Source organism: Sardina pilchardus, chromosome 1, assembly GCF_963854185.1.
Source record: "Sardina pilchardus chromosome 1, fSarPil1.1, whole genome shotgun sequence".
NCBI lineage: Eukaryota > Metazoa > Chordata > Actinopteri > Clupeiformes > Clupeidae > Sardina > Sardina pilchardus.
Genome location: NC_084994.1, coordinates 38,948,719 through 38,965,009, shown reverse-complemented (window position 1 = coordinate 38,965,009; position 16,291 = coordinate 38,948,719). Strand labels below are relative to the sequence as shown.

The following is a 16,291-nucleotide window of genomic DNA, read 5'->3' as shown; positions in this document are numbered from 1 at the left end:
TCTCTGTGTGTGTGTGTGTGTGTGTGTGTCCTCCCCTGCCCTCACCGTGATCTGGCTGAGGCCGGCGAGCCTCATGGTGAGCGTGGGCGACATGAAGTACTTGAAGGCCAGGTCCAGGCTCTCCTTGTCGAAGCACAGCGCGCTGTCCAGCGGCTCCTTCACCGTGCTCCACATCAGGTCGGCCATGTTGCGCGCCGCGCTCTGCCGCAGCTCCTGGTCCGACAGCTTGCACAGATACCTGACGAGGAGCGAGGGAGGGAGGGAGGGAGGGAGAGAGAGAGAGAGAGAGAGAGAGAGAGAGAGAGAGAGAGAGAGAGAGAGAGAGAGAGAGAGAGAGAGAGAGAGAGAGAGGGAGAGAGAGAGAAAGAGAGAGAGAGAGAGAGGGAGAGAGAGAGAGGAATAAGCCGTCAATCACTCCGCTGGTGTTCAGCGCTGTGTGTGTGTGTGTGTGTGTGTGTGTGTGTGTGTGTGTGTGTGTGTGTGAACAGTCATTTCCTGAGTATTAGCCGCATCGTGTACCGTAATTTCCCTTCTATTAGCCGCGGCTGACACATTGAAATTGCAACATTTCTTCAGCTATGAGGTTAATACACGGGGGACAGTTAATACGGTATTAATATGGTTTTGTTTCTCTTAACACTGTCCTGCGGCTTATACACAATGCGGTTAATACACAGGAAATTACTGTACTAAACACAGGACAGTGTTTTATGCTAATTAAAAACAATGAAATCGTGAATTCACCGCTCGCGTGTATTAACCACGCCAATAGCCCAATGAATCAGATTGCGCTTTAATGATGAAGAAGAATGAAGAGAAGAGGTGAAGCCCCATGTGTAGCCCGTCCCCATGTGTTAACCTCATAGCTGAAGACATTCAGCAAAATCAATGTATAAACCACGGTTAATAACTAGGAAATTATGGTGTGTGTGTGTGTGTGTGTGTGTGTGTGTGTGTGTGTGTGTGTGTGTGTGTGTGTGTGTGACTGTAGGTTTGCAGATGTAGAGCACCCCAGCCCAAATCACTATAAAACATTATTATGCCTTTTAATCATAATCAAATCATATCATTAACACTACTGAGGATGAATCTAAATAACATATCCATAATATAAATGATAATATTATATATTCCTTCAATTAGTATTTTATCCAACAAGCCCTACATAAACATGTCCTCAATCATCCAAAGCAACGGGGAGCAAAATGGTTGCAAACACGCAAATTGGTTGCAAACAAATTGGTTCCACAATAGGAAATTTGGACTTAATCATATTTAATTAAACGCAAGTTGTAGGCGTATACCAGATTTGTAACGTGCAACAATACGTAATTTACATTATATTGCTACAATAACTCATTACTCGAGAAGAGCATTATATTGTTATTATTATTTAACTCCACTCTATTCCATTTCCACTAGTGCTCCAATGTAATGAGGACATGTATAAGAGAGGGGTGAATTATGTGTCCTGTCCCTTTAAGAAATCCCCCCCACCCCATCTCCCCCTCCTCCCCACGGTGCTGTTCTAATCCTGTCTCCGCTGGTCATATGACCAGGATCGGAGCCGCGGCCCCCGCCAGCCGTCTGGCTCCGCCGAGGTCATGTGAGGAGAGCGCGCGGCCGCCGTGCCGACTGTTGCCATGGTGAGGGATGCTCTTCCTAGCAACTCGAGAGCATGTGTGTTTATGCTGGTTGGTCGGACGCGGTGTGGATCGCAAGAGGCAGTGGTACAGTCTCTCCCTCTCGCTCTGTGTGTGTGTGTATGTGTGTGTGTGTGGTATAATGATTGAGATCTTCGAACAAATCCAAGCCAACATTACTGTAGCTCAAACACATCACGCCCTTCCTCTCCCTCCCTTTCGTTCACATTTTTGATTTAGACGGGAAGAAAAAAAAAAAGAAAAGGAAAAAAAAGAATGTGTGAAATCCAAAACTTGGCTCAGGCACGAGGTTACATAAGAAGTGACAAATCATTTTCATATGCTACTCTGCTTTGAGGCAAAAAACGAGCCCAAGTCCGCCTCTAAACTCTTCCCCTAAAAAAAAACGGCGCTCCGTGACATCTGCAACGCCAATAAAAACTCACGCAGCGCGAGCGCCGGAAGGTGCGATTCAATTGACCGGCGCCTCGTATCCTCGACTTCAAAAAAACGGAAAAATCCGCCGAGCCGGCCGTTAAAACTCTACGTCCCCCGCACACCAGCTACGGGAGCGCCAGCGCCCTGAAATAACGCACGCGGGATGCACGTCGTTATGTCTATGCAGAGGTGAGGCGTCGAGGACGGTGTAAAATGGAGGCATTTCAGGACAGTGAGAGAGATGGGGAGCAAGATCACTGGGGGGGGGGGGGGGGGGGAGACAAGATGACGGAGGGAGATGGAGAAGAGGGGCTTCTGGTGTGGAGGAATGGCGAGGATCGCTCAAGCAGAGAGGAGAGAGGGAAGGAGAGCAGAAAAGAGAGGGAGAGAAGGAAGGAAGGAAGGAAGGAAGGAAGGAGGAGAGAGGGAGGGAGGAAGGAAGAGAGAGGAGACAAAGAAAGAAAAGTGAAAAGAGGATGAATGAGGGCAAAGAAAGAAAGACAGAAAGAGAGAGAGAGAGAGAGAAAATAAAGGGCAAAAGAGAAGGATGAAGCAAAAAAAGGGAGGCAGAGAGAGCAGGAACAGGACAAGAAGAGAGAGAGAGAGAGAGAGAGAGAGAGAGAGAGAGAGAGAGAGAGAGAGAGGGAGAGAGAGAGAGATAGAGAGATGCGAGGGGGAGAAGAAAGAGAAGAAGTGCCAGGGAGGGGGGTGGAGGAAGAGAGAGAAGAGAGGAGAGAGAAGAGAAGAGAGAGGAGATATCAAACGCCAGTGAGCGTGAGCGTGAGAGCGAGTGATGCCGAGAGTCTTACCTGATTACGTGTGTGCGAAAAGGGATGATGTGCTGCATTACAGCGGGAATGTGCAACCATATTCTGATCTGCAACACAGACAGACAAACAAACAAACACACACACAAACACAAAACAGCTCAGTCAGTCTCTTAATCAGCCTCTTAATTCAAAAGAACGCACGTACAAGAGCAGGGTCATTCATGGACAGTCACGCGTTCTATGTGAATGACCTACTTGAATGACAGCGTGTGAAACACCACGGGCCTATTATGCACATATGCAAATGCAGGCTCCCGCTCTGATTGTCTCGCGCTCTCTCTCTCTCTCGCTCGCTAGCTCATTGATGAAGCATTTCTTTTTTTATTTCATTTATTTTTCTTTTCATTCCTGTGTCAGCCTCTTTGCTGACTGCAGTGATCGCCGGGGTGCCACCGCAGCCAATGAAAGTGTCCCGACACCAGGTGAGGGTGGCACGGGATTGGCAGAGCGGGGTGGGGTGGGGTGGGGGGCACTTACGTTGGAGACGATTGTGATGAAGGCGTGGGCGAGGGGGAAGGGGAGGGACTCCGGCGTGCCCGCCTCGAAGCAGTCCTTCATCAGCGCCAGACCGTGCTTCCCACAGAACAGGCACACGTAGCGCAGCAGGTGCAGGGGCACCTCCACATCCTACAACACACACGCGCACACACACACACACACACACACACACACACACACACACACACACACACACACACACACACACACACACACACACACACACACACACACACACACACACACACACACACACACATCGTTAGTGAGCTAAATGATAAAACCAGTAGGAACAAGAGGTGAGAATCACAGGGTAACCATGACGATGCCTAAAAAGTGACCATCGTGACACAGTGATTCTGCCGTCCTATGGAGGCAATGATTAACCCTTTCATGCACGCATTATGAAAAAAAGTGTCTAGATTTTTTTAGTATTGATTTTATTACTCTATATGAGCCCAATATTGAAAATCAGTTGGAATTTTTTAAAAATATGCTTTTATATAGAAGTTACGTTATTGTCCACGTATGTGGACAGTGCGCAACAAAGGGGTAAAAAAGAATAAAATGTAATGACAGAAAATGTGGAAACTATGGCCCTCTACTTCCTCCATACTACCCACCCAGCCCTCTACTACCCCCATACTACCCACCCACCTCTCTACTACCTCCATACTACCCGCCCAACCCCTCTACTACCCCCATTATTGCTCACCGACCCTCACCCACCCCTCTACTACCCCCATATTACCCACCTCTACTACCACCACTACCCAACCACCCCTCTACTACATCCCTACTACCCACCCCTCTACTACTAATCCACCCACCCCTCTAGTACTCTCATACCCACCCCTCTACTACCCACCCACCCCTCTACTACCCCCATATTACCATACCACCTTGGCATTACCACATGTAATTAGGTCATTATTTATAAATATGTTTACCAAATGTTTGTTTCTTTGTAATTTAAAGCAATTAAAATCATATTTGAAAAAAAAAAAAAAAAAAAGTCCTAGTTACAAAATCTAATTTTTGGCCATTTAACTCCTCTGTTGCGCAACGTCCACATACGTGGACAGTTGCTTTTTAGGGTCTACAAACTCCATTTTACATCCGATTTAATTTCTGAAAACATTTAATTTGTTCAACACACTCTCCTGTACAGCATAATATTTTTTTTACATGATTTTGCCTTCTTGAGTACTAGCTTTTTACAGATATGCCTGGAGCATTCAGCATATGGCCATTACTGTCACTCATGTTGAATTGATGATGTCATCAAGCAGTCAATGTTCCAAAAATAAGATGATACATATTGTTAATATATTGCCAAGGACCTACTAAAACTGCCCTGAAGTGGATTGGTGTATATCAACATGATAAATAAGTAGAAAAAAGAGTTAAAGTTACTGTCCACGCATGTGGACGTTGCGCATGAAAGGGTTAATAGTGCGATAGATCACTATCGATTCCAAGGTCCAAGATTCCAAGATTTTATTATTACAGCGATAACGGTGGGGAGACCTCACAAGGCAGTAAAACTATCAGCCTAATTTGCCATATTGAAACAAATTTTGTCACACTGAAACAAACACACAAACAGCTATTCACCGTACACAATTTTCAACCATCATAACTAATAAGACAGTTTGGGGGTTCATTTCACTCCCCTTAATGTGTGTGTGTGTGTGTGTGTGTGTGTGTGTGTTAAATAAACAGAGGAGAAAACCGACAGAACTCCGGGGACAGCTGAATTGTGCTTCCTTTAGTAACTCTAAAAAGCTTCCACTTCCTGTTTGACTTGGGATGGTGTGACTGGCGGACATGGCAGGGGCATGCCAAGTAAATTACCTCGAACTGAGACGGCTTTGTTTGGGAAAGAGACAAAAAATGACAAGCCGAAAGGAAAAGAAACAGAAGAAACTCTGAGAAACTCTATTGTCCTTCGCGGGGGAACAAAACACACACACACACACACACACCAAAATCCCCACCAGAAAAGCCTTTTACAAACGAGGAAGTCATCAGCCAGTCACATGACTGCAGTGGCGAGGTCAAACAAGGTCGCTCTTATGTTAGGGTGAAAATCCCTCTGTGATGATTTCGAACAAGCACGTCATTATTCTAGATCAACGCTGATTAATCTGTAAGCAATGACAACATTTACGACATTTAAAAAACAAAGTCAAGATGAAGAGTCATTCTCGGTCAGCTTGACAACTAAAAGTGGCTCAAGATGACTGGCATTATGTCTGACATTTCACAAGCGCTTCAATGACTAGCCAAAAAAAAAGCCCTTCTTTAAATTTTTAAATTCAACTCGAACTGGTACATCACCAACATTCAAATACTACAACTGCCAAAATGCTAAAACTACTCATCCAAGGCCAAAGACCGGAGTCTTCAACTTTTTAATTCTCACCCGTTCTAATCTAAACAGTGGTAGCTTGCGCAACAGCTCCAGTCTACACCAGTCTATACATGTTGTTTTAGGCGACATGTATGATGTTTTCACCTCGTAGCACATCTAGTCAATACGCAACATCAATATACTACAATCAATTTAACCTAACAGGGATGCATAACCAACGCCTTCTAAAGTGACAAGTCACTTCAACCTCGCTAATTTGATACTTAACTAAATCACGGATACACTCGAATCTGGGAAGTTTCGTTGGCACATTACTAGCGTGGCAGCAAGACTCCTTGTGCCATACAAAAAAAAAAGGGAAAAAAAAAATGGGACACAGCTGTCGAGCTTTCTGGGCATGCCTCTATTTCGTGCAGCTCCTCAATAAAATATAAATAGGTCCAAGATGACATAAATCAGGAGCCGACGCAGGCCTCGCTCACGAGAGGAGGAGGAAGAGCACGAGAAAGGAGTCACAGACAGACACACAAAATATAAATGTAGAAATAAATTCATAAATATCTACATCATGTAATAAATACACCAGTTGAGTTTGCTTGGCCTCAATGGCACTCTGTCTGCTGAAACAGATGCAGGGGTACATTTCTGGTTTGCAAGACACTGTCTGGATTGTGCATCAGATACTTGACACACACACACACACACCTGTTCCCTATCTACTTCAGTCAGACAACCCAACGAGCATGTTCTCTGACACACGAGAAGACCACTTGCCAGATGTTCTGATTAGTCTTTCCACGGCAAGAATGAAATTCGTTGCGATGGGAAATATATTTGAGACGGATTTTGGTGCCAGTTGGGTACAGACTAATAAGAACATGTGAATTTAATTACCAGTGTGTGTCAATTTTGTGTGACTATTTAGTCTGAAACTTTTGACTTGGTGTGAGAGAGCCTTAACTATGGTAATTTATGATCAGCTTATTATTTTTTTCTTTTCTTTTCCAACGACAAATTCAAGGACTTTACAAAGACTTTCCAGGCCCATGACCCAGACACCATGTTTTGAGACACGGATCAGGGTAAAATGTACAACATGACAAGCGATACGGAATCCCATGGCGATAAAATTAGCACTAAGCTAAGGCTCCGCATCAGTAATTCAGTAACAGGACACGCCCCATGAGCCAATTTCACAGTGTCCAGGTGTCTGGCCTAGTTGATGTTAAAGATGCCTTAATTGGCAGGGTAAAACATCTTCCTGTTTCTGTCTTTCCTATAGACTGAGCTGTTCCAGAGGAGGTTAGTTTACACAGTGGCGACATCTTGTGAAATAGGCTAATGGTGACTACAGCATTGTCGGTACAGTAGTTGGCTTTTCTAGCATCCAATCAGATTACCCATTTCCATCCTCGCCCGATCTTGGCTGATTCCAATGAGGCCGCCGGGCCCTTGTGTGGCAAACCCCAGAGGGGGCACTAGCAACTGGAGGTTCCCACAGCAATCCCCCCACGTCGATTCACCCCACCCAGCTGGGGGTGCTCTTTTGCCTCGTCATACAGCACTTTGAAACAGCTATGCAACAGCAACCTTGAAACGGCCTGATGCTTTCCCACGCGCTTCCCACCTTTTAACTTGCATCCTCCGACTTCAATTATCCAATCCTTCAATCATTAACCAGTAATGCAGCCACTGCCAGACAGAGACGGCTGTATCGGCCAAAACACACATCTACATAATAAATAAATCTAAATGTGGACAGGCTTAAACCCAAATATTCAGGGACAATACGGATCATTCTCAAGGTAATTGATCGTCTTGATCAATTTCAAGGAGGTTTGTATGCCTGGAAAACTAGTCCAGAAAAAAAAAATCCAGGTCTTCCAGGATTGCGTGGGAACCCTGTGAATGCATTTGATATCCTCACTGCCCCACTACACACAGAGGACTGAACACTTCTGTCTTGCCACATCATCAGTAATATAATCACTCTAATTGCAAGCATCTTGCCTTTCCTGCCGCCCCTCACCAAGCTTTTGAAACACACACACACACACACACACACAAACACACACACACACGATAGTGAAAAAGGATAACAATCGCCCGCTGTGTGAGTGGTGAGACACTTACGTTCATGTCGCAGAAGGAGCCCAGGATATTGCTTTCTTGAGCTGAAATGTCCTGCAGAGAGAGGAGAGGAGAGCGGTGACAGCTGTCAATCACAGCCGATCACATGACATGACTGGAGCTGAGTTGAAGCAGCGTGAGTTATTGTACTGGTGTGAAAGGGAGGTGCAGCAGTGTATACTCTACGATAAGATTTGGCATCGTTACGACATTGTTACCACGGACTCTTGTGAGTAATTTGTTCCACAATAACCCTCTACGCGTGTTATGGTAACAAATACTTATCATAACATTCATTATGGGGACACCACTTTAACTGCCATAGGATTCAGGATTATTTAAGTATATTTGTCGGGCTTGCCATGCCTTCAATCAGACGAGGAGTGGAGTGGAGAATGACAGGAAGTGAGTGGGGGAGAGAGAGAGAATCCTGGCAGGATCAAGAAAGGACCATGAGGCAGGAACCGGGGCCTCAAAATGGTTATTTTTTAACCATCTCATGGTGCAATCATTCATCGTGAGGAGTATCTGTAAGTGTAATGAATGATTGCATTCCAAGGATTGCCTGGTCTGTTTCTCCAACGTACCTCTATGGTGGGGTGTGTGTTGTGTTAGAGTTGCCTGGTCTGTTTCTCCAACGTACCTCTATGGTGGGGTGTGTGTTGTATTAGAGTTGCCTGGTCTGTTTCTCCAACGTACCTCTATGGTGGGGTGTGTGTTGTGTTTGTAGGCGGTGTAGAGGGGGAACTGGATCTGTTTCTCCAACGTACCTCTATGGTGGGGTGTGTGTTGTGTTTGTAGGCGGTGTAGAGGGGGAACTGGATCTGAAAGATCTTGGCGACACACAGCAGCAGCTTCTCCCGGTCCTCCGTGGTCCAGGATCCAAACGGATCCTGGTTCTCCGCACCGCCGCCACCCCCCTGCGACCCCTCGCCGAGCCTGGGGTTCTCCGACCTCCCCTGCGGCTCCTGGTTCTGGTTCTGGTTCTTTCCGAGCGGTTCCGATCCGCCGCCGCCGTCCTCCTCCGCCGAGTCCCTCTCCACGTTCAGCGGCTCGTCCTCGATGGGCGAGGCCTGGGGGCGTGGCTGGTTACAAGCCCCGCCTCCCCAGTCGGATTCCGCCCCGTCTCCGCCGGGGTTACCGCCGGTGATGTTGCCGCCGCCGCCGCCGCCGTCGCCCCGGAAGCCGCTGCCCGTGCAGAGGCGGTCCCGTAGGCTGGTCACCTGAGCGATGACCAGGTTGATGAGGGCGTAGACCAGCTGGTTGAACACCTCCAGGTGTTTGTACTCTTTGAAGCAGCACAGACATTGCCTGAGCAGAGTGGGAGGGAGGGAGAGAAGAAAGAAAGAAAGAAAGAAAGAAACAATCAGACAAAGAGGCAGTAAACGCAGACACGTTTTACAACTGTAACGAGCTTTGACTACAAAGTAGCGATATGATATGAGAAGGCAATCGCAAACACCAACAGCTCTGATAATGGCTTGCTAGTAGTAGGGCTGGGAATCACAGAGTAACCCACAAATCAATACGGTCTCAATACTTAATGATAAAATGTAAACTTAATAAATTAATATCACAATTCAGCACTGCATTGCAAGAGATTAATCTACGATACATTAGTGATGCACCGATGTCAAAATTCTGGCCGATACCGATAACCGATGTTAATATTGCCGTTTATGGCCGATACCGATATTTACCGATGTCGATATATAGAAAACACATTTTTAGATAATCAAACAAATCATGAATCCTCAATAAATCCTCTTTTTTTTTAAACTTTTTTTTTTTCAGAAATGGAATTTTGCACATAATGTCTATTTTAAATAACTTTATTGAGAATATCTAAGTCATCTAAGTCCAAGTCACATACTCTGTGAACATAATAGGCCTACAACAGTTCAAATGTTTAAAGTAGGCCTATAAATAGTCAAAGCTATAAGCCAGAACGAACTGGAACGTTTACATTTTAAGCAGGCTCGCCTGTGCGCGTACCATCAGGCTACTGACAAGAGAGCATTTCCCTTGTGTGTATTCACACCAAATTGGCCTACGATAACTCCCCAACTCTGTATCCCATTAACTACATGTCAGTAGGCTATTTACATTTTTGTGTGAAGTTAGTGAACACATTATCAATTTAATGCAAAACTATGCACGCGCGCACATTATGTTTGAGCAGGAGAGAGAATACCATGCACGCATGCAGGCACGCATGCAGGCTGTTGTTTACTTTTACTCGGCCATCTACAGTAGGCTATTTGGTTATCATGTTAGGCTAATTCACTAACTCAAGACTCGTCATGGATAAAACACGTCTTTTGAAACAACGAAAACAAAGGATGGAAGCACCAAAGCTAGGAGTTATTTCAGTTGGAACAAGGTAGGCAACGAGCTTACGTTTAACAAAACTAAAGGTAACGTTAACGTTAGCCTTTATAGGGCTGTATAAAGTCCTTGTCCTTGTCAGGCAGAAAGCTATGTAGGCTACTTTTGGCTGACCAATGCACGAACCTAAAACCGGAAAAAACGGACAAATATTGTCAACGCAGAGCGTTTCCTTGCGGGCGGATAGTGTGCGTGTGTGTGTCGGTATGCAAGCTGAGTCAGTAGCCTATGTAACTAATTTAGAAACGTTGTGGTTGCAATGCAATTTCCCATTGCCAACCAACTAAGTTGCTAACAGTTAGCTAACAGTTAGCGTTAGCAAATAAGGGTTTTAGAAAAGGATTCAGACACTTTGAAGAACGAGACGACATCTCTGCTTCCTCACCAAAGGCACTGACTTGAATTTGACTTTTTACTGCCTCCAGCACTTGCTTCAGTGACGTGTTAATTTATGTGCTTGTGCGAAAACAAACACCCCCGCCCCCACATAGGCAGTGTCAGTGTCCGCCTGCCCTACGCACACGTCAAATACACAGGAATAAATATCGGCCTGTTCACATCGGCACTATTCTGACATCGGACCGATACCGATGTGTTAAAAAATGACCCTATCGGCCGATAACATATCGGCGGCCGATATATCGTGCATCACTACGATACATCAAGATATTTGTGTATTTCAAGAAAAAAAGGCAGAAAAGCTGAAATCGTGTGTTAAATAACTGCATTTCACAATGGATTTCAAATTGCACAAGTTTCAAATGTGCCTATATGTTTTCTTCTTTTTTAAAATCCAGTGTACTCATTTCAGTGTTTATGGTTATGTTGCACAAATTTAATATTTTTGTAAAAATATTGATATATGGTGGCAGCTCATCAATAACGTATTGCAAAAACTAAGTCATACTGCCGCATCTACATTTCGTCCCACCCCTACTTGCTAGCATGGTAACGTAGGCATCATCCTGATCGTCAGTAGTGTTAACTGCTCATCAAAACATGCTTCACATGGAAAATTGTTGTGTAACGCCTCCAGAGGAAACTCATCAGCCATCTAATCAACAACTTTATTTAAACTTCAAGCTGGATCAACAACATAAATTGAAGGTGTTCCGACAGCACTAGTTTGTTTTCTGGTGTGTTAGGTGACTTCCTGAATGCGACTCCCCCCTCCCCAAAAAAAAGAATGAAAAACAGAAACACAGGACAAGACACCCACACAGTGGGAATTCCCTAGGTGGCCCAAAGGAGTAGGCAGCGGAAGAGCTGGTAATCCAAAACCTCAGCAACAGCAAAACCACTCAGACATCAGAGCACACAGACACTTCTCTTCAAAGATGAAGAGAGAGCATAAGGGAGAGAGGGAGAGAGGGAGAGAGGGAGGGAGGGAGAGAGAGAGGGAGAGAGAGAGAGAGAGAGAGAGAGAAAGAAAGAATGAAAAAGAGAGAAAGCGAGAGAGAACAAAGAATACATTTAGATCCAGGTCTGTGTTCTTGCTTGACTGCATTTTAGATTCACACTAGAACAACAGCCAGAGGTCAGGGACTGTTCCAAGAGGTCAACCTTTTCTGCAGCTTTATTGAAAAAAAGAAAGAAAGAAAGAAAGACAGAAAGAAAGGGAGAGGGAAAAAAATCATTCCACAGGTTGCACCATGGCAACGCAGGGTCCCATGGCAACAAAGAGAGGGAGCTGTTGCCATCTCTCTCAACCAATGAGCTGCAAGCTGGTTTGTTTGATGCCAGCAACTCGCAGTAGACAGAGCTGGTGGCAGGTTTAATGTTACACTCACACACTTGGATTAATGAAGGACAGAGGGGATTCTTTTTTTTACTAGAATAGACGAGAAAGGTGCCACATTGTGCTTCAAGGATTATAGCCTCTCTCATTATAACTAAAACAGGAACTCCATCAGTTCAAACATTAAAGTTAAACACTGGAATAGCTTTGGAGATATAAAGGGGGGGGGGGGGGGGGGGGGGGTCTTTGGGGTTTTCTGTCACTATTTTCTTTAAACTTGTGTATAGTACATGATACAAACATGCACCATTTAGTACTCCTCCAGTAAAATTTTAATCGACAATACCCAATGCCCATATGCCAAGCTACAACACACTAATTTGACGTTTACTTTAACAGTCTTTTCCACAAAAAATAAGCATCACAAACTATGTGTTTGGGAACATTAACTCATTTGACCTCATTATGGTTATTCACCGTGGATATTCCAAAAGATCAACAGTGGAACAGAATTTAGATGCTCCATGACAAACAATGATCATTAGAACAAATCACATTAGCGAACAAGTGGCATGACTCAATCAGCTATTACTTTGTTTAGTGTCACGGTCTCACAGCACTGCATCAGCCATTGCAGTTGTCACACAACATTCTATTAAAACCGACCACATCTAAATGTTAATGATAAAATGGACAAGAGTATTAGAACAAATCGCTCAATCACTGAATTCATGTGTTGCAATAAGACCCTTTGCCAGAGAATAAAATCAAGCATTTACTCATGCAGTCTGCATTCACTGCTGGGTCTTCCCATGCTGCCTTACGCGCCATTTGATTCACGCTTCTAAGGCAGCCTGGAAACTACTGCCCTAATTTTTGCCTCAGATAGGGGACCAATCACAGCACAGGGGGGAAAGCAAGACGATGACGAGCTATGCACAAACACATTTGATAGACATCCGTGGCGCCCAATGAACGGATCTGGGCATTTTCTCAAATACGAGAAAACTAACGTTTGGTTGCCAGACCACGTCTCATTGAGAAGTGGCAGGAACTAGCCAGGCTAGCATTCACAAGTATTTGGAAAATAATGGGTCATTCTGAAGATCTCGGTGAATTCAAGCACAGTACGGTCATACACAAGGGTACACAAGACATGGCTGGGCGAGTTTGGTGCGGAAGGACTTCACTAGCAGGCACAGAACACGGACCCCGACCCCGACATCAAACTCCTTTGGACTGATGAGATTGCATCCAGCATCACGGTCTGATCTCACTCATAAATACTCCTCTGGATAAACGGGTATAGTACAAAAGAAATCCAGTCACACTTCAAAATCGTGTGCCTTCACAAAACAGTAAAAGCTGTTATAGCTATCCGATGCCTATAGCTTTAGAACGGGTTGTCATAAACATTATTCTAGGTATAATAGCTGGGTGTCCCAATACATATCCATATAGTGCATCTAACAGAGAGGGCCAAACCAAAACAAGCACTATTACCAGGAAGCTAAAGGACAGAGGGTGCCTATCATTCGTGTTTTATACATCCTCCCTTCCTTCCTCGGGCCTCGTCCTCACTGATCTACATAAAGAATGATGGGGCGGCAACAATGGGATAGTCTATCCCGTGTTAGTTATAGATCAGTGGGAACGAGCCTGGAGGACCGGGCAGCGAGGATCGAGGAGGGATGTTGAGAGGCACCCATAGTGTTTGAGACCAGGAAGTGATGTGCAGGTGACCCGGAAGTGAACTGTACATGTACTGACCTCTGTGTCCATGAGCTTATGTAGTTGAAGACTCTTAAGGCATGCTCCTTCTTCAGCTGTAGGCCATCAGTGCTGTCTGCATCCGAGACTGGAGGGGAGGGGAGGGGGGGGGGTGGGCGGGGAGAGAGAGAGAGTACAAGCAATACATTAGCATTTGTAGTTCTTCATTTTTAGTCAACCTTTTATTGAGCCAGCAAGTCCCTAAAGATTAACATTTCCCAGTCGAATGAGACCAAGCCAAGCTGAGAAAGTGCTACAACAAAAAAAAGTTGTCACAGATATGGAGCAAATGTCTCCAAATGTAAACATACATACATACAGTAAACCTGAAATACACAGATACTCCGAAAATGAGCATGCTTTTGTAGTTATCTGGCTATTCAAGAGCTCATGTAAAACGGAATAAACTAATATTCATAATCGGTTTACTGCCGGTAATGGTTTATGAAAAATCTGTTTTACACATGCATCTTATTCCAGTTAACCGATCATTACCAGCAATCGTTTTTTTTTTAGCATGCATGTAAACGTGCTCAAGTATGACACAAACTTTCAGACTCTGCTTTCCAGTTATCCTCTGCAGGAAATGCACCACATTCGTACAGACAAAAACAAACGCCTGAATCAGCCTGGGTAAGTGAGGGACTAGATTTGTTGAGACAAACAAACAAGACCAAAGAGACTAAACAATGAGAACAAAAGTATATTAATACAACCAAGGACACATCTTTTCTGCTAATTCTGCTTTGTACCCGAGAAAGGTATGTATGTGTGTGTGTGTGTGTGTGTGTATTGTGGACATCTGTCACAGTCACAGTCTCTCACACGCACACACAAACAAAGTGATGATGACAAATAATTGCAGGCCTAGACTTGTCAAAACACTGTCACTCAGCCCCCTACATACACACATCTGCTTGAGGATAACCATTGGCAAACAAGCTGATTCTTGCTGCTCATTAAACTAGAAGAAGTGATGACTGAATAAATATGACAACCCTTCAATCATCCCCACGGCAACTCTTGACAACCTCCAGCATTTTAACTCTATGGTGCAAACAAAGACTTAGAACAACAACAACAACGTTAACAACAACAACGTCAACAACAACAGAAACGCATCCCACCCCACCTCTCTCCACGTAATTACAATGTAGGCCTCACTCCTGTGTGTGGAGACTCCATGTGCTCTGCAGTGGACCATTCCTACCCCTCTAATCACTGAGACAAATGGAACAGGAATGAAGGTCTGGAGCACCATCTTTTAAAAGTGTCTTCACTCATCGCAAAGCAAGTATTTAAAAAAAAAAAAAAAAGAGAACAAAGAGAAGAAAAATCACTGAGGAAGCAGGAAGAGATTCACACCCATTGCATCCGAGTATCACCTGCTGCTGCTGCTGCTGCTGCTGCCAGGGGATGCCCGGGGGGGTGAGACGACAGAGCTGGTGAAATGCTTGTGAAACACCCCGAAATGCAGAAAGCAGCTGAGAGTGTGTTCTTGTTGTGGTCGGCTGCTCAGTAACAAAGTGAGAGCCAGGTGGCAACAATGCTAATTATGCCAGTCGATTCACTGGGGAAAGCACATGCTAACTACTAGCCTAACTATATACACTAGCACATGCTAACTACTAGCCCAGCTAATGTATACACTAGGACATGCTACCACTTAGCCCAACAAATGTATACACTAGCACATGCTAACTACTAGCCCAACTAATACAGTAGCCTAGTCTACCTCTTACTGGAGAGTATTTAATGAACAGGCTCAAGAGTACATTAAAAAAAAGAAGACAAAGGCGATGGGGATCAGATGATGACATCAAACAAACCCTGAAGCTCATGATTGGACTTGATATGCTAATGTTCAAAAATCACATTACAGATTAGTATTACTAGTATGCATTCTAGCAGTTATAAGCAGTAGTAGGCTATATAGTCATTCGTGTTCAACTATTCTGTGCTTCGATGAAGCCCTGGAATCCTTACAAACTCAATCTTGTCGTCCTGAAAACAACTTCTCCATTACGGGGGGGTGAAGTCAGATATATAAATCAGATATATATATGATCATTTCACAGTCATACATTCAGCATCCCAAAGACACTGACAATAGTCGACATTTTTCTCTGTTTGCATTTAAATCCGTAAGAGGAGACATAAAATGCCCAGCTTCCTCCACCTGCTCAGCAACACAGAAATATGCTGTAATATATAATTACAGGGGAAATTAAGCACTGACGATTTTTTTTATATGCTCGGGGAAATAACAACAAGGATCTGCACATCTGTGGGAAAGTCCAGACACCAATGCCGTCAAACCAAGAAGTCAACAACAGGTCTTTATTGTGCCGAGTGGTGCATTGCCGACCCTTAAAATGGCTCCATACAAAGACAAAACTCTACTAGAAGATTCTATAAAGAACCTCAGTCCTCGTTTATCTCTCAAAATGTTTTTTCTCCCAAAACCTCCGAGCATTTT

At 44.5% G+C, this 16,291-nt stretch overlaps 1 protein-coding gene across 2 annotated transcripts in view; it reads right to left on the bottom strand.

Annotated features, from left to right (window-relative positions):
- The window catches only part of usp34 (ubiquitin specific peptidase 34), a 70,966-nt gene that overhangs the window by 50,462 nt on the left and 4,213 nt on the right, over nt 1-16,291 (bottom strand). For both annotated transcript variants that reach the window (XM_062544208.1, XM_062544209.1), the window contains exons 2-7: nt 13,813-13,900; nt 8,687-9,227; nt 7,920-7,970; nt 3,389-3,538; nt 2,891-2,958; nt 46-238 (exon numbers count right to left, since the gene is read on the bottom strand). In XM_062544208.1, the coding sequence (XP_062400192.1) occupies nt 46-238; nt 2,891-2,958; nt 3,389-3,538; nt 7,920-7,970; nt 8,687-9,227; nt 13,813-13,900 (1,091 nt within the window). The remainder of the gene's footprint in view (nt 1-45; nt 239-2,890; nt 2,959-3,388; nt 3,539-7,919; nt 7,971-8,686; nt 9,228-13,812; nt 13,901-16,291) is intronic.